Source organism: Cuculus canorus, chromosome 21 (genome assembly GCF_017976375.1).
Source record: "Cuculus canorus isolate bCucCan1 chromosome 21, bCucCan1.pri, whole genome shotgun sequence".
Classification (NCBI taxonomy): domain Eukaryota; kingdom Metazoa; phylum Chordata; class Aves; order Cuculiformes; family Cuculidae; genus Cuculus; species Cuculus canorus.
The window spans coordinates 1,813,428-1,840,130 of record NC_071421.1 but is presented as its reverse complement, the minus strand read 5'-3'; the positions used below and the strand labels follow the sequence as shown (position 1 = coordinate 1,840,130).

General features: G+C 54.8%; 1 protein-coding gene across 4 annotated transcripts; it reads left to right on the top strand.

Annotated features, from left to right (window-relative positions):
* Positions 1-369: 369 nt before the first annotated feature.
* TMEM240 (transmembrane protein 240) lies at positions 370-21,555 on the top strand. 4 transcript variants are annotated; one of them, XM_054085588.1, is made up of 4 exons: positions 370-2,056; positions 3,156-3,262; positions 13,506-13,714; positions 16,318-21,555. In XM_054085588.1, exons 1-4 carry the CDS (start codon positions 1,820-1,822, stop codon positions 16,464-16,466), a joined length of 702 nt encoding a protein of 233 aa, XP_053941563.1. In that variant the 5' UTR covers positions 370-1,819; the 3' UTR covers positions 16,467-21,555. The 4 variants fall into 4 exon arrangements, with proteins under 4 accessions (XP_053941563.1, XP_053941562.1, XP_009555037.1 ...); XM_054085587.1 differs by having other exon boundaries at positions 370-2,060; positions 3,121-3,262; XM_009556742.2 differs by lacking the exon at positions 370-2,056 and adding an exon at positions 2,122-2,942.
* Positions 21,556-26,703: the final 5,148 nt, after the last annotated feature.

Below are 26,703 nucleotides of genomic sequence, written 5' to 3'. Positions count from 1 at the left end.
GTGGAGTCGGGTCAGCAGGGTGGGACAAGGCAAGCTCTACAGGGTCCAGGGGGTCTGTGTGTGCGGGAAGGGGGCCAGGAGGAACAATGAGGAGACTGGTTGGACCCACAGGCTGCAGTGCAGCGAGCGTGAGCCATTCCTAGTGCAGAATGGCAAGGGTCGCCCGGCATTCCTGCCAACTGCATGGGAGTAGAGTGGGGAGAAAGGGAATTTCTGATCTAGTTCAGCGCCACAGAAGATCGTGGACTCGATGTTCTGCATGACGACTGGATTTAATGACGACTCTGATCGCTTCATGGCGGCTCTCCATATCTGCGGCTCCGTGCCTGTTGGATTTAGTGAGTGCCGGGCTCTGGGCCGTGCAAGGACGGGGCTGAGCTCTGTTGCCTGGAGCTGGAGGTAAAGAGCGTGAGGTACAACCAGGACTGCAGTCTACGTGGATCAAAATCATCCCAACGGAGATGTTTGGAATCCCCATCAGCCAGGACTCTCGCTCGAAAAGAACGAGAAGGGAAGATGGCTCCTCCAGAGCTGTGCTGAGAAACCAACACCACAACATCTCCTCGGTGAGTGCTGACCCAGCCTGGTTTGTGGGGAAGATCAGAAACGCTGGCTGATGGCCAGGCAAAACTCCACTTACACAGAATTCCCACAGACTTGTCTTCAGATTGTTCTCTCCTGTGGTTTTCTTTGGCTGTTACTTTAAAAATGCATGTGTGCTCTGACTCGCAGCGTATCCGGCTGCATTAGCTCTGCATTACTTCTCCTGAGGTCCACGTTTAGATGGTAGAAACCACCTCCTGACTCAATAAGAAGCAAAAGCAGCTCAGGGCAGAAGGCTTTCGAGGAGGGAACCCTGAGGGCTTGGGCAAGAGGCACCTTCGCAGCCTCGCTGCTCTTTTGTGTGAGGCTGATCGAACGTTTCATGTGTGTGGTTTAGTTTGAAAAAAAGCCCAACCCTCCAATGCAATCTGTGCTCTAATTTGAGGACACCATTTAGTGATTTTAATTGTGTGACAGTATTTCGGTATTTTCAATACCCAGTAGTAGGTTAATGACTGTTCCTTGAAAAACGGAGTTTATATAACACAAGTCATTACATAAGGAGGCTGATTGTGGCCTGAGGAGCAGAAGGAAAACAAATATGCAAGGATGCAAAATGTAGAACAAGCAAACTTCACTTGGATGGCCCTGAGAAGCCGAAAATAATAATTGATAGTTGGGTTCCAGCAAGGTGAAACTCACCTTGGAGAAGGCTTGGAGGAGAAAGCATTGCACGACACAACTTGACGGCCATCAAGCTACGTTCTACCACGCATTTCCCACGTGGTGCCTGGAATCTCTCCCGTTTGTCCAGGTTGTGTGGTTGGTATTAAAGACAACAACGTGCAAGCAAAAAGTTATTGGCTGCCCACTTTATTTACTTTTATTAAGCTCTTCAACATGGCCTGAGTTTGGAAAGGGGAAAAAAAAACATGGGAGAAGCTGGAGCGTGACCTTTGCCTTGGACCTTACATCTCTGGTTTGATAGGATGAAGTGGTATGGGGGTCATTTCTGTCGCAGGAGTGAGAGCTGCATCCCTCCAGGTTTCTTAGGGAGACAAGTCCAGGGGAGACTCTTGGCAGAGGGTGGGAATCGCTGTTGCCAGGATGCTCCAAGAAGAGCTGGACACCTACAGCCTTCCTTGGGGGAGTCTTCTTGGAGGACCCCAACTCCAAGTGGGAAACAGAGGACAAAGAGGGGTGCGGGGGGCGATGAAGCTGGAACGCTGGGGACCCCACACCCGCTAAGGGCTCGGAGGGCTTCCCACCCCATCCCATGGGATGCGTGGAGGATGATGCCGACCCCGGGCGGGAGGAAGGGCGGGGTGAGGCTGCCGTATGGGACTCAAAAATGCGGCCAAACGGCGCTGCTGGGGTTTCGCTCGGGAAAAAGCTGTGCGGCTGCGAGGCGGGAGAAGCAGCCCCGCAAGGGCAGGACAGCAGCAGAGCCACCGCCACCACCACCACCACCACCGCTCGCCATGAGCCGCGCTGGGAGCAGCGCCCTCCCCACGTAGGTAAATGCCTGGGGTGAGGATGGGGGCGGCCAAAAACCGCTCTGCCTGGGAGCATCTTCTCCCCGCATCCCGGCATCATCTCCTCCCCTCATCCCGCATCCCCGCTGCATCCCTTATCTGTGCATCATCTCCTCCCTGCATCCGCGCATCATCTCGCTGCTGCATCCCGCATCCGCGCATCATCTCCTCCCTGTATCCCGCATCCCTCCCTCCTTGCACAACCGCCGAGCCAACCGGGCCTGGGAAGGAAGGGGGCTGGGGGCTTCCAGCAGCAAGGATAAAGCAGCCTGCAGCTGAGAGAAGGATTCTTGGGTTTTTTTTTTTTCCCATTTGGAGGGAGGCAATGATTTTTTTTTGCCCCCATCGGGTGATTTTTTTTTGGGGGGGAGACTCGGGGAAAAGGATGCAATGAGGCTCCCCGAGGCTGGGTGATTTTTTTTTGCAGCCTGCCTCCTCCTCCCCCAGCCTCCCCCCCTTTGGTTTTGGCTGGCTGCTTTGCCAGTTGCTGCATGAAGGGCTGTGCTTGTGGCAGCGTGTGCCCGCTCCCGGAGCCGTGGCGCACCCCCCGCCGCTGAGCCTTGGGGCGGGGGGGGATGTGAGAGAAATAGATATATATTTTTTTTTTTACCTGTCACATTCATCCTAGAAAAATAAAACAATCCAAAGGGGCAGGGCTCGGGAGCCCAAGGCATCCCCAGCTTGGGGGTGGGGGTGGGGGGGGCCCCCGCAGCCCCGCGCGATGCACCCCGGGCTGGGCTCTGCGGAATAACGCGGCTCAGCGAGGGCTGGGGGCGCACGGACCCGACCGCTGGCAATTCCCTCTTGATGTCCATGAATGCAAACACCATGATTTTCATGATCCTGGGCGCCTCTATCGTTATGGTAAGAGATTTTGCTTGTTTCCCTCCCCCTCCATCCTCCCCCCCCCTCCCGGCACTGTCCCTTAGCCTGTGCCCCTCTGTGTCTGCATGTGTTTGTGCCCCAGTAAAGAGCCTTTTCTTGATGACTGCTTCAGTCTTTCGCAATCAAACTAGAGTCAATGTTTTATTCCATCATCCAGAGTTGACCAGATGCCTTGGTTATGGGCTCTTACAGGCAATAGCTTGCTTGATGGACATGAATGCGTTGTTGGACAGATTTCACAATTACATCTTACCGCATCTGAGAGGGGAAGACCGAGTTTGTCACTGCAACTGTGGAAGGTAAGTTCCCTGCAGCAGGCTCTCTCCCACCCGTCCCCCCCTCCCCAATCCCCTTCCCCACCTCGTCTCCTCGGGAAGGCACCGTGGGGTGGTGGCCACCAGCAGGGTGATGCTGGGCTCCCATTTTTGCATTCTGGCTGTGTCTCACCTTCCTCCCGCAGGAACACGGCGAGGGTTTGGGGTTGTTTTTTTCCAGAAGAAGAGTTTTCTGTGGGCCTGGAAGCCAATTTTCCTTTGTATGCGTGCTGGTGTAGATGCATCTGAAAGCCCCGGGAAAGTGAGGAACTTTGATTGAAACGCTTGTCATTTTGCCTTTGTTGTCGCCGGGCTGGGGTGTTTCTCACTGTTTGTGGTCTGGGGGTTGCGGTTGTGGTCGTGTGGCTTAAATGGAATGGGGTTTGGAGCAGCCGGAGGGTCTGTGTCCGGGAAGGAGTGTTGCTGTCTAGGACGGTGTCACTTTGAGGCTTTGTAGTCTTCGATTGGCTTTTAATTCTCCGTGGCTTCTCTCCTGAGAATTGGACGGGTGCCGGGCAGAGCACACTGGAGGCGCTGGTCTGTGCTTTTGGGGAGCATTTGGTAGGTTGAGAGCATCAGAGTGGGTTCCATTCCAGGAGTGACGCCTTTGTCGTGTACAAGTTTATGACCGGACAGACACCGTCCTCTCCCCATGGCTCTTTGGCAATTAAATCCTCTTAAACAATGCAGCATTTCTTGGCTCGTGCGTAATTGCTGAGGTGCTCAGCTTGTAACTGCGCTTTGGCTGCTCTCTGGGAGCCTCCAGAGCCCGAGTTTCGGGGCGGTGGATTTCTCTCTCGTCTCTGGGCCCGTCAGAGATCCTCCTCCCGTGCCTGCTTTGCTCGCTGCCTGCTGGGGAGTTTCTTGTCTGGGGGGAGTGAAGCAGCGTGAGGCTGTGCCGGCTAAAGGACACGGTGGGGGAGCGCTCCCTTGTCTCATCCAACGTTTAGCCTGAGCTCTACTCATCCCTGAGCCTCTCTGGAACCAGCTGCATCCTGTCTCCCCGGCATCACATCCCCTCCGTGCCCCTGGTGTGGGAGCTCAGCTCAAACAGGGATGCGCGCAGCTTAGTGAAGGGGAACCGCTTTGCCCTTCCACTCTGCTTCCTTCACCGAAGGTGATCGTTGCCTTTCTCCCCACGGTTCGTCCTCCGGCTCCTGTGGCGCAACAGCAACGAAGCTACGAGGTACAAGCAGCACCTCTTGGCCCAAATGCAGGTCTGGAGCGACCCCGTAGCCAAATACTCGGCTCCTCGGGTGCCTCTCTGTTAAGGCCTCCGAGGAGGCTGAGGACAAGAAACATCAACAGCATTTTTTACTCCTTTTTTTGGTGAGGATTAGCTTTTTCTTCGGTAGTTTTTTTTTTGAGTCTCCTTGATGCTTTTAACTCGTAAAAGAGTTTTCCTCTGCCTCTTCAACCTGTTTTTGTTTATACTTGTCACGGCTGCGTTCGCTGGTGGTGAAAATCGGCTACAGGTAACAGACTTTAACACCGTCCGGCGCGACTGAGGGGTGTCAGGTCAGGCAGTGTCCCTTCTGCCCAAGCCTGAGAAGGTTAGGGCAGAATCTCCTCTAGCTCTCCGCCTGCAGAGATGGTACTGGGGCAGATAAATCAGCCACGACGCTCTCCTCAGACAGAGTTGGGTTGTTTCTTAGAAAGTGCTTGAAGCTTCCAAACGGTCAAACATGGATCTGAGAGGAGGCAAAGAGTGGAAAGAGTAGAAACAATGGCTCTTGCGAACAGAAACCCAAATCTAAACAAAGGGAGGGGAGATTTAGACCGGATAAGGAAGTAATTTTTACAATCAGGTGGTGAGACACTGGTGGAGATGGCCCAGGGAGGTGGTGGAGGCCCAGTCCCTGGGAATATTCAAGGCCAGGTTGGATGGGGCTCTGAGCAACCTGATCTGCTTGAAGATGTCCCCGTTCCTGCAGGGGGGTTGGATGGGGTGACCTGTTGACCTGTGAAGGTCCCTTTTGACTCAAAGCATCCTATAATTCTATGAGAAACAGCACTCTGGTCTCCACTCCTGAGGATGGGCTCCTGTGTGCGAGCAGCGATTTCAACGTGTTGGTGCTCTGGTGTAGGAGACCCTTGCTCGAAGCATCCCTGTCCTGTTGGGCTCTGCGTGGCCTCACTCTCAGGTTTGGTTGATGACCCTCTCCTGCTCCGTAAGCTCTGACCTGCTGCCTGAATGCTCGGTGGTTTGAGTTCTCTGGTTTAGGAGGCAGGCGATGCTGGGTGTGCCCCATCCATGCTGTCAGCAGTCCCCGTGCTCTTAGCACGAGCCGTAAAGCCACTCTGCCTTGCGCTGGCGACGATGCCTCCTGGAGCGCGTTGTGAGCTGTGGTACCAGGGGCCGAGAAAGGACTCTTGGAGTGCCAATAACCAAAGGGAGTCCTGGGAGGAGGGAGCTGGCGGCTGCTCAGTGTGTCGCGGGGAGGCAGGGGGGAAAATGAGCGAGTGTTGCAGAAATGGAAGGGAAGGAGAAACGGGAATAAATGAAGATCGATGCACACTGGGCTGAGGGGCTGCAATTACTGTTTGTCCCTCCTGCCCTGGCCTAGGCTGGAATGTCAATCACACCAACTAATTCATCCAGAAATGCTTTCCTTCCCCTTTCCCATCCTGCCTCTATCCTTCCTCAGGCTGGGCCTGTGTCCATGGTCTACGGTTTCCGTGGTCTACCGTGTCCAAGCACCCCAGGCCGGACTGTGAGCACTCGGGCACCCAGTGCCCAGCAGGATGTGCTCTCCAGAAGGAATCGGAATCCCCACTGAGCTTGTGACCCTCTGAGGCTCTGCACGCTGCTGCCTCGCTGGTGGTGGCTGCAGGCAGTGAGGACCCTGAGCATCTCTGGGGCTCTGTGTGCTGCTCCCCCCTGGCCCCTCCGTCCCACCCCATCCCTGCAAGTCTCCAAGGAAAATGCCCAAACTTCATTCCCTGGCTGTCCCCGCTGCTCTGGTGTTGGAGTGGCCTTCCCAGGAAGAAGGAAAGACTGTGGGCAGCCCTCGGTGGCCGGGAGCTTGGCTCCTGGTTCAGACCTCACCATGTGGAGGGTGTTGGTGCACCTGCAGCCCGGATCTCTCCTCCCTGGGCAGAGGGATGGGCACTTGGCTGTGTTTTCTGCTCCCTTGTGTCTCTTTGTGCCTCCCGGCAAGGGGTGCTTGGGGCACGCGAGGGTCCCTGCAGGGCTGGTCTGTGGTGGGAGGCTGGCAGGCAGCAGCCCGAGCCCTACCAAGGGGTGCCCAAAGCTCTGCCCACATTTTGGTGGCTCTTTGGAATCACCTGGCTGGCATGGCAGACTGCTCTGGCTGGATCCTTACAGGGCTCTTCAGGGTGCACAGAGGGGTCTCTCTCCTCCATGTGGCTTTCCCTGGATTCTGCTTGTTCTCTGCTTGCAGGGAGGTCCCAGGAGGAGTGAAAGGCTGCGCTAATTTATGGCACCCTGATCACTTCTTTCTAAAACGCCCTCTGCCAACCCTTGCCTCATGGAGGGTCTGATTCTGCGCAGCTGGGGACAATATTTTGGTTTTTCTTCCCCATGTTCCTAAGCATTCGAGGTGTTGGCGGTGACCGGGAAGAGTCCAGTGACTGGAGTGAGGACATTGGAGGAGGAAAACCAGCCCTATGTCCAGGTGCTGCTGGGGCTGACCTCTCCCCTCGCTCTGCGCATCCCCGTGGCCTCAGGGTCGCTGGGGCTCTTTCGTGTCACTTCATGCAAGAGTGACCTCGCCATACCGGGCCCTGGCAGGTGTTTTTTGGGTCAGTGATGTCCAAAGAGAGTCCCGGCCTCTGGCTGGGCGCTGGAGGGCTGAGAGGGTGTGAGAGGTGATGGGACGAGAGGGCATGGCCTGAGGTTGTGCCGGGGCAGGTTCAGATTGGACATCAGGGAAAACTTCTTCACCAAAAGGGTTCTTGGGCACTGGCAGAGCTGCCCGAGGAGGTGGTTGATTCCCTGGAGGGGTTTAAAAGACAGGTAGGTGAAGCGCTTGGGATATGATTTAGTAGTGGACAGGTACGGCTGGGCTTGAGGATCTCAAAGGTCTTTTCCAACCAAGTGGTGCTGCGATTCTACGGCTGTGCGAGGTGTTCAGTGACAGGCTGTGGCCGCAGGGATGCCCCGTGGCTGGGAGGTGACGCTGGCTGGCGGGGGGGTGTGCGTGTGCCCTCCTCTCCTGACCAGCGCAAAAAATTAGGTGGTCAAGATAACACGGCAACATCGGCTGAGCGGCTCCGTTCAGTTGAACCAGTCCCGGGCACCGGTCCCGCTCTGAGGGATGGGACCAATTGTCCTCTGGGCTGTGGGTGGGAGCAGTTGGACTTGTCAGAGTCAGATGCTTTCCAGCTGAGCTGCCCTGCTGGCATCACTAGAGCCGAAGAGGGCAAAGCTGCCAGAGCCCCCGAGGACAGAAAAAGTGCACCCAGAGCTGCTCAGTGGGAAAACAGTCCTGCTGGCTGCCTGGGAGAGGAGGTGGTGGCTTGGTGGCGTGAGGACATCAGCAGAGACAACGCTGGCAGTGCTGATGCTGAGCCTGGGATGTGCCTGGGATGACAGGGACTGTTCCTCTCCACACCTGCCTTCTCGCTGGAGGAGGAAGGGGTGACAGCCACATTTACAGTCCTGTCGATGCCGTGCAGGAACACGGCTGCTGGAGCAGATCCCTGGGGGAGCTTGGCAACCTCAGCCCGTGCAGATATTCAGGCTGTCCGTGCTGGCAGCACAGCCTCTCTGGTCCTTGTTCCCAGGGCTCCGGGGACTGCAGAGGTGTAGCTCTGCCCCACGTTGGGTGTCTCTGTCCCAGCCAGCAAAGGGTCCTCTCTGGAAGCAGCGAGCTGGCAGCAGATCAGGAGCTGAGTGATGTCATGCAAAGGAAAAACACCAAAGGGCGTCCGTGGAGGCAGAGTGAGTTGGAGAGAACAGGTGACACCTGCACGGAGCAAGGACCCATCCATACAGCCTGCAGGGCTTGGAAGTTCCCTGTCTGGGAAAGGACAGGGGCTTCAGGAGCTCTAGTGTGTCACTGACCTTCTGAGTGACCTTGGGGGAGTCTTCCCCAGAGGCAAAGTCTCTTCTTGTGGCGAGTGGAATTTGGAAGGACTGAGAGGAGCGTGAGCCCTACCTGCAGCGGAGCTGGGGCCTGGCCAGCCCTCGGCCACCTCCTTCTGGCTGAGGGACACCTCAACCTTACCCTCACCAGGCTCTTTCCAGGAGGGAAAGGCTCAGGGCGAGGCCATGCTGGGCCTCTCCTGAGCAACTGGTGTGCGTGGAGACCCCGCGGTGCGATGGGTGGAAGGGTGCGAGGTGGCTGCTGGCGGGGGCTCTGCCCTGCTGCCGGGGTCACCGGCAGCACTGGTGGCCCAGGGAGGGCGATGGACACTGTTGTCTCGTCAGAGAATGCGTTTGAATAACGTTGTCCACGGGGCTCAGTCTGTGAGGGGCCAAATGCCGCCCTCCATCCTCAGAGGAGGGACAGGCCGACGCTTGCCCCAGCTTCACAGCACTGCTGTTGGAAGTACAAAGATAGTATGTTTTTACTCTTTTTCCTCCTTTCCCAGCCACTCTGGGAATGGCATTAAACTTCCGTGTCCCCGGATCCTCTGTGGAGAGAGCGCATTGCCTGGGGTTAGAGACCACCAGCCCTTTCTTGGGCTTCTGGAAGCTGCTACAGGGTCCCAGGGAGATGTTCCCAGCCCTGCAATGGTGCCACCCATGTTGTTCCGCAGGCGGCTTTGCCGGCAGTGGCTCTGGAAGGCCCCGGGGTTGCTGGGGAGAGGCTGCAAGGTCAGGACAGGGGGCTCCGGGCATGACTTGGGGCTGAGCCCAGGGCCGGCCAGCGAGGCAGGAGAAGCCCTGTACCCCCAAATGCTGCTGGAGGTGGGGACCGGGTCAGCCCAGCCACGCTGTGACAGCTGCAGGGTGAGCCTGGCAGACGTGACGTGCCTGCGGCTCCCTGTCACCTGCCCAGGAGGGAGCCGAGCAGAGCCGGGGCGCCTGCGGGTCCCACCACCCCAGCGACCGAGGAAGCCCAAAGCGTGGAGGCAGCGCAAGGGGCTCTTTGCGTTGAAAACAACATCTCGGCGGTGCGTTTTTAAAGGCTCCCGTGCTGTGGTTGGGCTGCAGCAGCCAGCACACGCGCAAGGTCACTGGAAGGGACAATAGCGCTTTGGGCAGCTCCGTAGGGAAACTTCCCAGCCACGCTGGCCAAGGCTGCGCCGCCGGCTCGGGGAGGGACGAGAGGTGGTCTCCCCGCTTTGTTACGAAGCCTGGGAAAGGGACAGGGATGCTAGAGCTCGAGCACAGGCGCACAGACACAAACGCCGCGCTCCCTTTGTGCAGCAGCTTCAGTGTCTCACCTGAGCCAGGTGCCGTCTGGCGGGGGACGGTGGCACAAATCCAGCCTCTCCCCTGCCTGAGGAGAGCAGCTGCCGGCAACCGCCACCCCCCCCCTCTTTGGAAGGCGTTTCTGGCCTCAACTGTGGTTACATTTCTTTTCCTACAATTACATCTTCTTCCCGTGGAAGCTCCACCACGGCAAGGGTGGAGCATGAAGGTGTGTGGCACACGAAGGAGGGAGTACACAATAATACGAATAATTTGGATCTGTTGTGACAACTGGTACCAGCTTGGACTGTCCAGGAGCTCGCCCTCACATTATTTAGGTTAGATTTAGATTTTTCTTCTTAGGAAGAAATGTTTTGCTGTGCAGGTAGGAAGGCTCTGGCCCAGGTTGCCCAGAGCAGTGGTGGCTGCCCCATCCCTGGAGGGGTTCCAGGCCAGGTTGGATGGGGCTTGGAGCCCCTGATCCAGTGGGAGGTGTCCCTGCCCACAGCAGGGGGTGGGACTGGATGGGCTTTAAGTTCCCTTCCAACCCAAACCATTCTGTGATTCTCTTTAGTGTATCTATTTCTTGTAAAGAAACGTGGTCAGTTTACCTTTTGAGGACCACACGTACCTTGTGACAGCTCTCACAGCTGTGGATGCTGTGAGCCCCGGAGTCTTCACACCCGCATCTGCTGTCTGACTGCTGGATAAGGTGATGTGAGGCTGAAGGAGAGGTTTGTCTCTTCCCAGAGATCTTTCGCTGGTGAAACAGGCACTGCCTGGAGGGTTATGTCAGCCCCCTGGGTGGCCACCTTTCTGAAAGCAGGATCTGGCCAGAAGCGTTCCTGCTGATCCTGCCCGGCACTGGAGTGCGCTGGCACGGAGCTCTGGTGGCTCTCTCTCTGTTGGGTGCATCTCCTCTCTCTCTGCTGGGTGCATCTCCTCTCTCTCTGCTGGATGCATCTCCTCTCTCTCTGCTGGATGCATCTCCTCTCTGCTGGGTGCATCTCCTCTCTCTCTGCTGGGTGCATCTCCTCTCTCTGCTGGGTGCATCTCCTCTCTCTCTGCTGGGTGCATCTCCTCTCTCTCTGCTGGATGCATCTCCTCTCTCTGCTGGGTGCATCTCCTCTCTCTCTGCTGGGTGCATCTCCTCTCTCTGCTGGGTGCATCTCCTCTCTCTCTGCTGGGTGCATCTCCTCTCTCTATGCTGGGTCCATCTCCTCTCTCTCTGCTGGATGCATCTCCTCTCTGCTGGGTGCATCTCCTCTCTCTCTGCTGGGTGCATCTCCTCTCTCTCTGCTGGGTGCATCTCCTCTCTCTCTGCTGGGTGCATCTCCTCTCTCTCTGCTGGGTGCATCTCCTCTCTCTCTGCTGGGTGCATCTCCTCTCTCTCTGCTGGATGCATCTCCTCTCTCTCTGCTGGGTGCATCTCCTCTCTCTCTGCTGGGTGCATCTCCTCTCTCTCTGCTGGGTGCATCTCCTCTCTCTGCCGGGTGCATCTCCGCCTGTCCCCAGGTGTGAAAGGGGAGCAGCTCTAGAGAGCAGGAGCATGGCTCCATGGGCTTCCCACCCACAGAGCCCTTTCCACGGCCCCAGGCTGTACCCCAGCCCTGCCTGGATCTGCCAGGAGCCGATGCCTCTGGTGCAGGTGGCCTCCATCAAGGCTCTGCTGAGATTAGGGCTGTTTTCAGTAGGTTCCTTAGAGTGGAGGTTTGTTTGTGTAAATATTTGGACGTTTCTCAAGCGTGATTATGGAGCAACCTGCACCTCATGCATATTCAGAGGCCTCCGGGGATTGCCTCCTCTCCTGCTGTGGGAGCAGGGCTGGGGCCATGGATGTGGGAGAGACGCGAGTGTCGGTGATGCTGGGATTGGAGGTGATGGATGGGCGATGCAGCTATGCCCTGGCCTCCAGCTGGGAGCACTGGGGCTGTGGTGGTGCTGGCAGCCGTGTGGGGTTCTGAGCACGCCTCGTTGTGCCCGATTGCCCGTTCCTGGGCTCCCTGGCAGTGCCGACAGCACCTGCCCAAGCAGTGCCTGCCTCTGAATCGGGCGGTGGCAGGGGGCAGGTTGGCTAAAAGCACAGAGCCTCAGCAGCCTTGGGGCTCCTGGCTGCTCTCAGGGAAGGTTAAAAGCTGTGTGAAGTACCTGCAGAGGCTCCAGAGCACTTTGCTTCCAGTTTTGTTTTGCGTCCTGCATGCCCTGTCAGCTGAGATCCCCCCATCCCGCTCGGCTCCCCGGTCACAGATGGTCCCCTCCTGTTCACCCCCCACAGACCTGCCTTATTTTTTCTACTCTACCTCTCCCTCGCTCCATCCCTGCCATTTTTCCTTCTTTTCCAAAGTTACCGGCATCTCTCAAGCAGTTCAGTCTCATCCGGAGCTTGGTCTCTGCCGTCTCATTGCATGAATAAACCTCCTGGCCTAAGACCTGGGGCTGGTTCCACCAGAACCCCTGAGAGAGATGTCGGACTCTGACAGCTCCGTGATGTCCCTCTTGGGATGCTGCCAGGCTGGGGCACAGCAGCCCCCATGCGTGGTGGGGACAACACTAAACTGATGGCTTTATTTTTTGGAGCCCTTGACTACAACGCGAGGTCTTTGTCCGCGTCCCCAGCGAGGGCCGAGTGGTGGGCTGAGATGGGGCTGCAGAGCGCTGGCACCCAACGGAGCTGGGCTGCGACACCTTCCTGAGCCGGGGGGCTGTGGGATTCAGCTGCCGTTCACTTCAGGTGGCATTTGGAGCGTTAGTGGGGCTCTCCGGCTGCTCCTGTGCTAAGAGAGATTGCTTACGCTTCGCCACGGGCGGTAATTCCTGCGTGTTCCTCGGCGAGGGAGCCCCTGCATCCCAAACCACCCCATCGCGCAGCAGGAGAACTTGAGGTGCTTTGAGAGCGGGCAGGACTTTCCAGGGGTGCTGCGGGGTCTCTGCCATCTGCTGCTGAGGATGAATTCGAGGCGTGTTTCCAAGTCCTTCCTCCAATGCTGTAAAGGAGCTCCGCTCGCGTAGGTGAAAGACACAATTCTCGTTTAAAAGGGGCTGCAGGAAGGCTGGGAGGGGCTCTGGATCAGAGACTGGATGAAGGGGGGCAGTTTGTAGCTGAAAGAGGGGAGACTGAGATGAGATCTTAGGAAGAAATGTTTCCCTGTGAGGGTGGGGAGGCCCTGGAACAGGTCACCCAGAGCAGTGGTGGCTGCCCCATCCCTGGAGGGGTTCCAGGCCAGGTTGGATGGAGCCCCTGATCCAGCAGGAGGTGTCCCTGCCCATGGCAGGGGGTGGGACTGAATGGGTTTTGGGGTCCCTTCCAACCCAAACCATTCTATGATGCTATGATTTTACCCCACGAGATGAAACCTTGAGGCAAACAACGTGCCTGTGGAGAAGGACTGGGAAGCTGCTCACACCGGTGGCCCCGCGGAGCAGAGGACTTTGCTAACCCCTGCGAGGTGGTGTGTTGTGATCGCGCTTGCAGGGCTCCCAGCTGCACGCTCAGCCCATGCGGACTCGCAGGAGCAACGCGTTATCGACCTCTGCCTGCAAACACAACCGCAGCAGTGCCCTTTTCGTCTCGGGGGGGGGGACACCACTCCAACCTCATGCTGTCCTTATTATTATCTTCATTTTACAGACAGAGAACTTGGGCGCAGAGAGCCTGCGTCAGGAATACAACACGAGTGGCAGGCATGGGTTGGGTTTCTGTACTTTCCTACCTCGTGCTCGCCCGATTCCTCTGCTAACGTAAACACAAAAAGCCAAGACAGCACTTCTGCTCCCTGGAATGTTGGTAGAACCTGGAAAGAATGGTGTTAAACCAGCCGCTGGCCCCAAGAGGAGGCGCTGGGTGGAAAATGTACTCTGCTTTTCTCCACTGACGCTTTTCCCTGTTTCTGTTCCTCGCAACAGGCATCATGTCCATTACGTTATTCCGTACGACGGGGATCAGTCGGTGGTGGACTCCTCGGAGAATTACTTTGTGACTGACAATGTAACCAAGCAAGAGATTGATCTGATGCTGGGACTTTTGCTGGGCTTTTGTATAAGCTGGTTTCTGGTGTGGATGGACGGGGTTCTCCATTATGCAGTGCGAGCCTGGAGAACGAGCCGACGGTATGGTAAGTGCAGCCTCCCGGGCTCCCTTCTCCTTCCTCACCCCTTTGCCCTGTCCTCTGAGGCCGGTGGCGAGGGAGGAGGGCAGCAGTCTTGCAGCATTTACTGGATTTGGCCGCAGCCGTGTCCCAGCCCTCTATAGAAGCAGGAATATTTAGGTGGGAATAGCCACGGATCCAACCCCGAGGGCTGAGCTTTGGGACGTGTGGAGCATGTGTTGGTGCGAAGGGATGGAACGCGACACGCGTACCCGTGGGCAGCCTGGCAGATGGTGGTTGCGTGGCTGCACGTGTGGGCAGAATGTTTTTAGGCCAGCCAAAACTTCCCTGAAATCTGGATTTTTTTTTGATGCGTATCTTTTGCAGCCAGGCACATGGGGGGCGGCCTCTTGTCTGGGTGAACTTGGGGCGATGGGGTGGCAGAGGCAGGCGTTGCGCCAGCTGAGGTTCCTCTGTCCTCCTCAGTGTTCCAAGCATGTCAATTCTTATCCTTGGTGGCATCAGCCCCACAGGGAACAGTGTTAGCCACACCAGTTAGTCTTTGGACCAGTCAGCTCAGCATCCTGAACTAATGGCTTGAGAACGAGCAACAGACGCTCCTTCAGAAGCCCTCTCTGCCCTCTTCACACTCTCAGCACCGACGTCCCATGGACTTTAATTGTTTGGAGAGGAAAAAAAAGACAGAAAAACTATTAAAATTTTGAATGACTTGAAATTCCATAACAGTGTCCCTGCAATTCTCAGCCTCTGCCCGATGGTGTCTGTGAAATTACAACTCGGAGACAAAGGAGAGCGAGAAGGAGAAAGATTTATCTATAAGCCTGTAAGGAATTCTGGTGAGGGAAGCGGGCTGTCTCTTTGTAAAAACTCAAATGAAAAAGAGATTAATTCCACATTACTCTCCGCACCCCGGCGGCAGCGTGCTCGAGCAGGCTCGGCGTCAGGACCCGCTGCCGTTTCCCGAGCAGAAGGCTGAATGTCAGGGTTTCCAGTGAGATCGAAGGTACCAAGTCAATCCCGAGGCTGTGGTTTTGGTCAGAGCACCCGTGGCTGGGAGCTCATCGGCACTTGTGAAGTCCACGGGGCTGGAGAGATACGGGGCTGTGGGAACGGCTCCAGAGGAGGCTACGAGGATGGGCCGAAGGCTGGAGAACCTCCCATCCGAGGACAGGCTGAGAGAGTTGGGGTTGTTCAGCCTGGAGAAGAGAAGGCTCTGAGGAGATATTATAGTGACCTTCCAGTACCTGAAGGGCTGCGAGAAAGCTGGAGAGGGGCTTGTGGGGATAGGACTGGGGGCAACGGGGATAAACTGGAGAGGGACAGATTTAGGTTGGACAAAAGGAGGAATTTCATCACCATGAGAGTGGTGAGGCCCTGGCCCAGGGTGCCCAGAGCAGTGGTGGCTGCCCCATCCCTGGAGGGGTTCACGGCCAGGTTGGATGGGGCTTGGAGCCCCTGATCCAGTGGGAGGTGTCTCTGCCCATGGCAGGGGGTGGGACTGGATGGGCTTTTAGATCCCTTCCAACCCAAACCATTCTATGATTCTATTTCTTTGTTGAACAAGTACCTAAGCTAAAATTGGCTCCTGAAGAAGGAAACGATGGCAGTGACTATGAGAGACGGAGTAGAGGTGATACAGCATCCTGTACGACGGGGGGTGTAGAGCCCTCCCTGCAATACATGAGGACCACTCGGCTGTGACTCAATGTCACGCTGTGTCCTGATCAGCTTTAGTTTTGCTCTATCAGAATAACCTATAGCTCATTGCTGATGGGAGAGATTTCTTAAAATAGAAAATATTCTATAGAAACTCAGACTTGCGCTTCACAGAAGTGGCAGATCTGGCCAGAGGAGCCACGTACCGCGGCACGGTAGCGGTAATGGTTCCACTTTATAGGATCTGTTGTTCTCTGGCACTTTAAAATTCTCCTTTGTGGAGAGGGCTTTGTGGGTTTCTGGTTGGCATCCCAGGAAGCAGCTGAAACAGTGCTACAGCAAAAGGATCGTAGGCTGAGAGCTGAAACACTGGATAAAACAATGCTGTTGTCCAACCTGCCCGGGCTGAGGGGCAGAAAGTGGCCTGTGCTGCTCTGGGGTATAATTGGCCGATGCTGCAGAAGGCAGACGAGGCAGGGTTGGAGAAGGATGCTCCGTGTGTGCTGCTGGGCCCCCGGAGCAGCTCCTGGCAGCAGAGATGAAGATGGCACCACCTTTGCTGCATCTTTCCCAACCTTTAGAGCATGAGTAAGGCTCCAGGAGGACGGGGGGCACCACAAGGAGTTTGTTTCCTACCAAGAGCAAGAGTTTGCCTCTGCCAACGCCCACCTGCACAGTGGGAGCCCATCGACCTCTCCGAACAAGCGGCTTGGGTCGTGGCTGAGGAGTGGGCGCTGTTGGTCATAGTCAGGACAAAGGCTGTTGGAAGTTTGAGAGAAGAGCAGGCAGTGCTGTGGCTACATCCAAGCCATGAAGTCCCTGTTGGAAGGGAAGCCTCAAGGGTAGCCTTGCCGAGGCCAGGAGAGCGCCTGGTTTCTCTGGGGCAGGCCAGGAGAACGTGGGTCTCACTGTTCCTCTAATACCTCATCTTCTTTCTCCTTTCTGCCTTCCAGACAATTCCTGGTCTTGGATTCCAAAGTTTTGTAACTTGAAGGAGTTCAGAAAACGTCACCACAGGCAGTACGAAGAGGCGACTGGGAACATGGTGCACATCAAACAGAAGCTGTACCATAACGGGCACCCCAGCCCCCGGCACCTCTGAGGAACGCCTTCCTCTCCAGAGACTGCAGTGAGGTTTTAAAAAGGACTTTGCTCTTCTTCCAAGGGAACAGCGAGTTGTTTGCTCCTCTGTGGAAGCCAGCCGAGGACACAATTTTACTTATCCATCCCGTGTGTCCCCGTGGCACACCACGATGCACAACTAAGCCAGTCCTGGATGCTACGCAGCCAAGACATTGCACTGTGTTCCACGTATTATTGTCAGACTTGTGTATATATGTAAAAAGCAGACAAACAAACAAACAGAAAAAAGAGAAAAGAGACTTGCATTATACTTTCAAACCCCTTTTTCCTGGCATTCACGGCTGTCCTGCACATCCAGCTACCCGACGGGGAATGTTGGCCAAGGGTATGGAGGTGGGACAACATGAAGAAGACGCAGTTTCTCATCCAAGAGCTCGAGTCCCCCGTTTCTTTGGTTTTTCGGCTTGGTTTTGCTTTGCTCTGTCCCTTCTGTTGCTGGAATGGCTTGGCTGGTCACAGGTTTGGACGGGGACTGCTGCCAGCCGGTTGTGAAGGCACAGTGTCCCTTTTGCTTTGGTTCATGGTTTTAGGGAGTTGCCGTGGGGGAAGGAATTCCTCGTAATATGGAACTGATTTGTTCTTTGCGTCGCTATACAATGAAACCTGCCTTAAGCAATCCAAGAAGTCCTAGTGCCAGGGAACAGCGCTGTGAGGTATCGGTCTGTTTAACAGGGATGGTGCCGCCTGGTTTACACCACTTCCATCTTGGTGGTCCCTTGCTGCTGTCGGTGCTGTTGTTCTTCACTGATGCTAGAGAATCGCTCCTGATAGGCGAGGAGAAGTGTATCGTGTGGAATGGTGTTGGACTTGTGCCCTGATCAGACCCCTCTGCTGCATAATCCCCCCCCCACCCCTCGCCTGGGAGGAAGGGAGCTGCTCTCCCCCTCTTCGTAGAGGGTGAGGCTGAGGCTCTGGTTGATGCCATCCTGGAAAACCTGATGGTGCAGTGAGAGGGTCCTGTTAACAATCTCACTCTTTCTGCCCCTGAACAGTCACTTATGCTCTTGTGTTACTGCTCTGAACTGGAACAGCACATCAGCAGCAGGCTGGGCTTGGCTTGGGGAACACCGAGAGACGTGAGCCTGAAGCCAAACTCAGCTACAGAGTCAAATGTCCCAGTGATGGGTTAAATCAAAGTATGAGGATACTCCAGCTTGGTTTTGCCTTTGCTTCTCCTGGTTGCAGCTTAGGTGTGGGTTTCAAGGTAGCCATCAAGTGTCTGAAACCAATGTCTGCATCCTTCACTCCTAGTTGCCTGAAGGAGCGTTGCTTGATAAAGCCCTCGTGCTCCTGGAGTGCAGGGGGATGCGAGTCCTGCGGTAGTCGTGTTCTGCTGGGGAGAGAAGCAATTGTGCCCAGCCTGCATCGCTTTTGCACATGCGGAGCAGCAGCCGGCTGTAGTCCTGCTGGCTGCGTGGGAAGAGGAAGGTTTTTATCACTAGAAATAAGGGAGGGAGATGCTAGCCCCAAGAATTCAAGGTGGTAGCCCTAAATCCCAGTCATTTTGCCCTTTCCCCCTTCATTTTGTATTGAGAGGGCTTGTGGTTAAATGGGGAAAACACCCAGAACAAAAGGATGATGAACACTCTCAGAAACTGCTGTTTTCTTCTACGGATGGTGGTGCCGACAGTGGCCTCCTCTTGTCTGAATGCGATGCCTGGGAAGGGAGAAGGACACCACGACTCCCTGCTCTTTTTCTTGCTGCTCCAGCTTCTGTGTCTTGGGTTTTGGTTTTTTTCCCCATGGTTTCCTATGCCCTGCAATCAGTTTGATTATTTACAAGCCCCAAAGCCGGCCGAGAGCCAAACCAACGCGCTCTCTGCCATTCCTCCCTTTGCTGTTCTCCAGTGCCTCTCGTCTTGAAGCCCCAGTTTCTGTCTGGGTATAAAAGCCCGGTCTATACTTACGTCTGTCCGCTTGACTGTCTGTCATTCTGGACTCCCCATGGCCACAATGTCTGCAGCTGCCCTTTAGTAGCTAAAGAACGACTTTTCCTTGGGCAGCAACATTCCAAGCCCCACGGCTTTGCAGCCTCCCTCACTGGAGGAGCTTCGTGCGTTTGACCATATGGGCTCGTCCTCAAGCGGCACAAGATACTGCTCACTTCAATGGAGCGTTACTCCTCGAGATCTGGCCAAACAGCTGTTCTCTTTGCCTTTGTGCGATGCACACGCTTAACTGACAGTGAAGAATAAGCGCTGGATTATAAAACAGGTCCATTGCACGGATAAGTCTTCAGGTGGGCCAACGTCTTGCAGGGGAGAAAGTTCCATTGTGGTGCAGACAGATACTGAGTCTCTGGAACCAGTTGTGGGGGACAGGGGGGGCAAAAAGCACTTTAAATAATCTTTCCACTTGGTGCCTCTCATAAGAGAGACTTAAGGCAGTGACTCAAGCTCAGACCGAGCTGGGAGTCTGGTTCTGCCCCGTGCCGGCATCCGCCCTGAGCTGAGATACCATTAAATAGGAAACGTACAGCTGGTGAGAGCGAAGGGATGGCTCACACTGACTAAGTCTGATCCACACCAGAATTCCAGAAGGATATGAAGCTCTCGAAGAAGGTAAAAGAAAAAATATCCTACCTGGCCCACATTCCCATTGTTTAAGATGAGATATCTTTTTTTTTCCTTTAAGCTGCTGTGGCTGAGCTGTTGCCATGCAAGCCTCCCTCTTGTTTGTCAAAGAAGAAAACAAAAGATACTCTCAGTGCAATTGAATTTACTGGGAGTAATTAACTGGTGTTTTAATTAATTAAAAGGAAACAAGAAACACCCTCATAGAGCAAGGTTTGTCCCAGCACGCACTAAACCAATGGGAATAATCTTGGGGAGCTGCTTCAGCCCTTGGTTCCCATCCTTAGTAACGAAGGGGCGAAGTTCCTTCCTTCCCACGCGGTGAGGGCAGCTCCAGCTCCTCTCCAGCAGCTCTGTGCGCGGGTGATTCCAAACAGCTTGACCGAGACACGAGGTCAGATTCCCGGTGCGAGGTGCCTTTGGTTTCCGAGTGGTGGAAGCTCCTGTAGGTTTGACCCCAGGGAGTGGAGATGAGGAGGTGTGGGGATGGGACCTCTTCGCGCACCAGGGCTGCCGTGGTGGGAGCTCCCTGCGCTGGGGTCCTCTGGGCCATTTCACCCGCGGCGTTGCGCAGAAAATGAGTGGTTTTTTCCCCACAGCTGAGTGTCTGCCTTATCTCCTCTTTGGGCAACAAGACACCAAAGCCCTACAGAAGGTGATACAGGCAGCTGTGTTTGGAGTATTGCAAACCCTGGTCCCAGCGTTTTATTGCCCGCTCTCTCTCTGCTTGACATCCGCACTCTTGTCCCTATCCCACCCCCTCGATTCTGCTCGAGGTGTGAGCCCTACCAGCACTGTCTGACTTCGTGGTCTCTTGTTCCTCTGTCCAAGTGAGGTTGCTACCGTTGCTCGCAGCTCAGTTGTCTGTAAAGTCTGCCGTTGCACTGTCGTCTTCTCCCGTGCATGTGTTCGTTCTGCTTTCGTCTGGTCGTGGGGGTGTTTTCTCCTTGTTTAATTGTCTGAGATATACTAGTGTTGACTTGTTCGTTGTCCTCTTGCCTCTGATCCAGTCTTCACGCACCAAAAAAAAAACCAAACCAACCAACCAACCAAAAAAAAAACCCCCACGGATTGAAACAAAACCCAAACCCAGCAACAACCCCAAAGGAAAAAAAGGGATCGGTTGGGGGAAAGGGACTTTGGCAGCAGGGAGTTGACACAACAAGGTCAGGGCTAGGCCAGGATGCTGGAAGGAACCTTTGGAAGAGCAAAACCACAGGTTTGCGAGGCTCACAGCTGGCAGCTGCGTCTGTAGTGGCAGCTCCGTGGGGACAAAGGAGTGGGAGGTGCGCACCGTGTCCTCGCGCTCATCGCCAGATGCTTTGAGGGAGGCTTCTGCAGAATTAGACAGTGGGGGGAATCTTGTGCCACCTCAGGAGGGGCTATTTTTAGAGCTTAAAACTGTATGTGCTGATTCTCCAGGGCTGGGATTGGCACTGGAAACACTCCCCTGCAGGGAGTGCGGGGCAGGGGACAGCTTATCTGCCGGGCAGGGACACGGGACCGCTGGTTCTGCCCTGGGGTGGAGTGAAGGTGAGGCACCTCTTAGGCTCAGTGGTGCCCAGGAGAGCACGGAGAAGGAAGCAAACTTAAGGGGGTGGGAAACACCCATGCCAGGCTTGCAACCTCCATGGGGCAAAAGAGGAGGAACCAGGGGGGTAGAAAATGTGGGCAGGTGTAAGGAGGAGCTCTGCAGCGACTCTGGGCTGCTGTGTCCTTCCTCAGCTCTCAGGACACCGTTCCAGTCGTGTGTGTGTGTGTGTCTGTGTGTTTCTATCCGTGTGCGTGTCACCACCTGCTCACTGCATGGAGCCCATTCCTCTCCTCCAGTTCCCCCCCGTTCGTTTGCACCCGTTTCTTCTCCAAGGGGGTTGCTGGGTTTTGTCACCTCTTCAAGCTGAGCTCTGGGATTTCCCCGGAGGGGCTCAATCCTGCACCCTCCGCTCTCCATGACAAAGGCAGTGGAAACTCTTGCAGGACGGAGCACACAGGTTAGGGAGAGAGATTTATTTCAATACAAGATCACAACTTGGAGTGCTGTTTTCCGTGATGGTTAATCCTTCTTTTGTTTTGTTTTTTTTTTCCTGCGCTCAAACCAGTTTTGCACACATCAGACAGGGAGAGGTACAACAGATACGAACAGAGAGAGAGATTAGGCTCTGCTCCGAGTCTAATCACGGAGTAATCTCTACTGTGGTTGAAAAGCAATAATGGCTAATTTATTTCTATTAAATACACTTGCACGGGCAAACGTCACCTCCGGTTTATGTTCTCCGTGCTGGGAGTCGTGACAATGCTGTGCCGGAGCGAAGGGGAGCAGCCGAAGGCCGCCGAGAGCTCGGGGGTGGGAGACAATAGAAAAAAAAGCACACTGTGATTTTATTTGGGTCAACGAGTGAGTGTATTTCAGCCATTCCTTCCCTTTCAAGAACATGTTTATATCATAGATATCCAGTTCAGCTCCTGAAACTAAGCCCGTCCTTTGCTGTTTGTCAGTAAAATAGTTTTTTGCATGTTTTGCATCCGAGTGGTTTTTTTTTACCCAACCCTTTGAACCACAGGACGCTCCTGGGGTCCGCGGCTGGAGAGCAGCTGGGGGGAAGAGGCGGCACAAAGGTGGCTGGAAAGGTGTGGGAAGAAGCTGTGCCCAACCTCCCTCGGCCACGAAGGGCTGTGCAATTTCCCCCAGATTATGTGACATCATAGGATGATGTCCCAGATTTTAGCCCGCTTGTCTCCCACTCACTGGGAAGACTGCGAAGCTCTGGGGTCCAACACGGATTTAAAAAGATGATAAGTATTTTAATGTCAAAACCAAACCAGGAGGAGCGTGGCCTCTCCTGCCCTTTGCAGCGTGCACCAAAGCCAGAGCTTCGGCACCGACACGGAGAGGAACGCTCATCTCCCACCTTAGCAGAACAAAATCTGCCACCATGAACGAATCCTTCCGTCTGCTCAGGACCACACACAGCGAGGCTGACACCGAGAGTTCAGTCCTTATGCCCAAAGATGCTGATGCCTGAGTTGTTCTACCAGCCGGAGCCAATCTGGGCACATTTTCAGCTTGGAGCAGACACTACGTGAAAGCACAGCAGCAATAAAAAAACCCAACAGCCAAGCAAAGAAATTCCCACAAGAAGAATAAAACCCAGAGCAGCAGGAGAGGGAAAAAAAACACACACAGGCAGCAAGGGAGGGAGCTGTTGTCATGGAACTGACTGATCCTCGGATCGTGTCTTGGGGGGAGAAATGGCCACAGACAAACGATTTGAGTTCTGTTGGGGTGAGAACAATGCGAGACAGGGCAAGAGCTGGAGGACTGCCGGGGGACTGCTCGGAGCTACCCCTGTGCTGCTCCCCTCTGCGTATCTTAGGAAATAATAACGCTGTGCAGGCTGGGAATGCTGCTGGAGCTTCACCCCAGGAGAAGCCGTGTATCAGAAGAGAACACCAAGATTTGCTAAGGCTGTGCTGCCTCAAGGAATCGGGGGGAAAGGGAAGGAAAACCAGCCAGCAAGCACTGTCCCAGGCCATTCAAAGCAAGATCTGACCCATACCTGTCCGTCACTCAGGCAGCGCATCGCTGCCGGACACCTCCCCCTGCGCCAGCGTGCTCAAAGCCTCCTCCAATCTGGCCTTGAACACCTCCAGGGGTGGAACCTGGTGGCATTTACTGAATATGCAGTTGATTGAAGTCTTTTTGTTCCTCTTCTACTGTGAAATTCGCCTTATCCCACCGTGCGAGTGGCCGGTGTCTGCAGGAGGGTCCAGCAGGGAACCAGGAGTCTGTGACAGCACTGGCTCAGGGACGCACATCACGAATGGCCCGGAGCTTGTAAGAGAAGCGAGGCGGAGAGGAAACCACTGGAGAAAGGCTTTCCTATTGTCATTTTTGGCTTATGAGATTCTTGTGAGACCTACACTGAGCCCTCAAATTGGACCCTTGCTCCTTGCCACCCAAGTGATGCAGTGACACAGTTGTGCTGCTACTGCTTGTGACCTGTAACCCCCTCTCTTGCTGCAGCCACGCTATCCTCCAGCTCTTCACCTGCAGGTGAGTTTTCTGTGTACAATCTCCTGTGTTTGCTTTGGTTTCCTTTGTGGTGTTGGCTGAGTCGAGGCCTTAGAGCCGCACTGAAGAGCTGTGCACAACTGTAGGATGGGCCCAAGAGAGGAGAACCTCGTGGCAGGGAAGAGCAGGTCTGGCAGGTTGCACACCAGCTGAACACAGAGACAAGACACCCACAGAAGCTGCAAACTCCGGCGTGTTTTTGTCAGGATCCTTCCAACAGATCCCCGTTACTTATAGCCATGTGCCAACAGCCCTTGGGCTCTGGCTGTGGAAGATGGGCTGCCTTCCACAAGCAAAGATCCTCCTGGAGCAGCAAGGCTTCCCAGGGCGACGCCGTGACTTACATATCTGCACAAATAAATCAAATCTGCCACTTTTCCAAAAAAAACCCACCCGTATGGGGAGAATAATACTGTTGGAATAAAATGGGAACAGCCATAGACAGTGGATTATAGAAGAATCCGAGTGCTGCTGCTTCTTCAAAGCACAAACACAGACAGGTAGAGAAATCCTGACTGGGGGCACTCCTCTCTCCCCCCAAGTCCTACGGTGCGGGACACGCCCTGGTGAGAAAGCGTGGAGTGCTCGCATCCCTGTCCTGGCACCGCGGAACTTTGCTCCCAGTGCATCCCATTCCAAAGTCAGATCTCTAATGGATGGCAGCTGAGGACGGGCAGGTGACCATGCTGTAAATCCGTCTCCCCGCTGCAACACAGAAGCACAGAGAAGGCGTTTCTGTTGGCAGTGGCAGAGACTGGCAGTGATGGATTGCTCGCTAATCCGTCTGCTCTTAAGATTTGCTCTCCAACACAAAATACTATTTTAATAAAGTGCTATTACCTCATAACTCACTCGGTGTCATCAGAGGAGAGAACCTCAGCCCGGGGTTGCCAGCCTATATCCCTGCACGCAGCGCTAACAAATAGCAGGGTGCCACCTCCACGGGGACATCATCCATCGTGAGCTGACAGCAAACCAAACGGACTGATGAGGCTGGCAGAGGTGACCGAGGCCCTGCCTTTAAATCTTTGATGAGGCAGGAGTGGAACGATGATGGGAAGGCTTTTTTCTCCTCCCCTGTTGCATTCCACAGGAGCAGCAGCAGCAACAGCGACAGGCACAGCTATCTGGTGGGCGGCAGGGCATGAAATCACCTGGCTGGTGGCTCGGAGCGACGTGCATAGCCAGAGGGACAAGGAATCTCTTTGCAAAAGCAGGATTTAAAGTGCTGGTAGCAATAGCACCTGGGAAACATCGAAAGAACTGGCTTCAACAGCCCCCGGCACAAGATGAGTGTAGGAAGAGCAACGTGCAAGCCTGGAAGTGCGCATGGAGAACATTATTTCCTGTGGAAATCAAAAATGAAGTGCCAACACTGGGAATGAGCAGCACCTTCAAGCCTCGCTGCCCAAGAAGGGGAAAGAACTTTGCCCACTGGGATAAAGGCAGCACCAGCTAGCGATGTTCCAGCACACACCAGCACTGCGAGGGCATCCACGTGTTCTCCAAAGCACCCATGGCTCTGCCTTCAAGTCAGAATTCCTATACAGCAACGCTCAGGTAAGGACTAGTGGCCTCTATTGTTAAGAGTGGTCATTAAAAGCCCTTAAAAACTCACCACGAAGCACTTCTGCGCTCAGGTGAGCCTGAGAACCCCCCTAGATCAGCCCTCCTGCTGCCTTCCCTGCACCAGCAAGAGGATACTTCTCACTAATTGTTCTCCAGAACCAGCAATTAATGACAGAAGCACAGATCATAGCTCATTACAAGCTCCCTGCTCCCTCTGCTTCCACGCAGGCTCCTGATGCAATCTGAAGGAGGAATCGCCTCAAACAGCTGTGACAGCAGTCGCTGTGCCTTTCACACAGCTTTACAGCAAGATTCGCCTCTCAGCCATCGGCCTCAGCAAAAGCACAGTCAGACAGCATAAGGACAAGAGCACCTTTCCTCTCCTCCAGCTCCTTTTGTGCTTCATGGAGATGATTATGGAAGAGAGAGGAAAAGGATTGTCACGATTAGAGATTTTAATCACACCGACATCTGACTGCTCCCTCCCGTAAGTCGTGAGAAAGGGGTCTTAGCAGAGAGGGGCTCTGCTATGCTTCCTTCCATCTCTTGGGGCTTAACAGAAATATAATTCCAGTAAAATCTTACTAGGAAGAGGAAAGCCTAGAACAGCTAACCCCCTCACATGAGTGAGCTAAGGGACAACGACACCTAGGCTGAACGAGAGGGGGAAAAAATGGCATTCGAGTTCATTTCAGTCAGTCAGGACACAAACCGTGCAGTCTCAGTTCATCCGGGGATCCTCGCTTCCCACGTCTCACACTAAGCACGTGTCATTGGGGCACATGGTAGGACATCCATCCTTAACAAGGGAGCAGCTTCCAAAACACACCTTCAAATTCTGCCTAGAATCTAGAGGAAAATACTGGAGAACGACTTAAGATAGAAGATGGCAGCCCACGACAGCAACAGGTTTGCAGCCTTAAGAACTATTTTCTTTCCTGGTGTTCCACAAGGCTGCTGCTCCGAGGAGCCCGGGGACAGCCCTGTTCCGCTCCCGTGCTCGCAAGCTCTTGTCAGTGCGCATCTCTCACAGCTCAGAAACAACCACCAGCGAAATGGACAAAGCCGAGATTGCTGTCGGTTCCTGTCAGAGGAGAACATCTCAGCAAGGTACTCAAGGGCACAGATTTAGGTCAGGCAAATGTGCTTGCACAGTGCAGTTACAGAAGCAGATTCAGAGCCCAGCACAGGGTTCAAATCCAGTTCAAACTCAGAAAAAAACAACCCAAACCCAAAAAAACCCAAGAGATTTTCTGACCTCTTATCTGCCCAGACAGAACAAATGTCAGCTGATAGAGACAGGCTTCCATTCATGACCTGATAATGGCACATTTCTCAGTTATTCCAGAAATGCAGCAGGACACTGGTGTAGCGAGAGCAGCTTGGTGGCAGCAGCTGGTAGCAAACAAGGCCCACTCACATCTCTCACTCTCTCCAGACCATGCTGGAGACCTGTGTGCCAGACAGACAGACAGCTTCGCCTACTCACCTTCTTAGAGAGCTGATGTACTTGGAGGAAAACACCTAGGGCTGCTCTCAGCTGCAGCAGCAAGAACCGGGCTGGGGAAAGCAAACAAAGCACTGGGGGTTGTGTAACCAGAACAGACACAGCAGAACCTGAGAAGCAGCGGCTCCTGCTGCAGCTCGGCAGCATCCGGAAGGCTCCCAGGCACCCTGAGCAGCGCTTTCAAGACGGTGGCATAAGAAAGGCCACTTGGTCCACTGCAGTCAAACCTTTTGTGATCCAGGGAGCATGTGCAGCTATTCTACAGCGCTACACGGGAGGAGGTAAGAGCTCTGAGGCTTGGAATACTTGGCACTTCAAGACCAAGCTGCATTCCAGAGTGTTCAGCCCCTCACAGCACATCAGCACAGGCCGGCTCTACGGCCAGGAGGGCCCAGCACAAAGACAAAAGGAGGAGCCAGGCACCAGCAGGCAGAGCCCCATCACAAGGGAAGCCCCAGTGCTTAACAGCCATCCC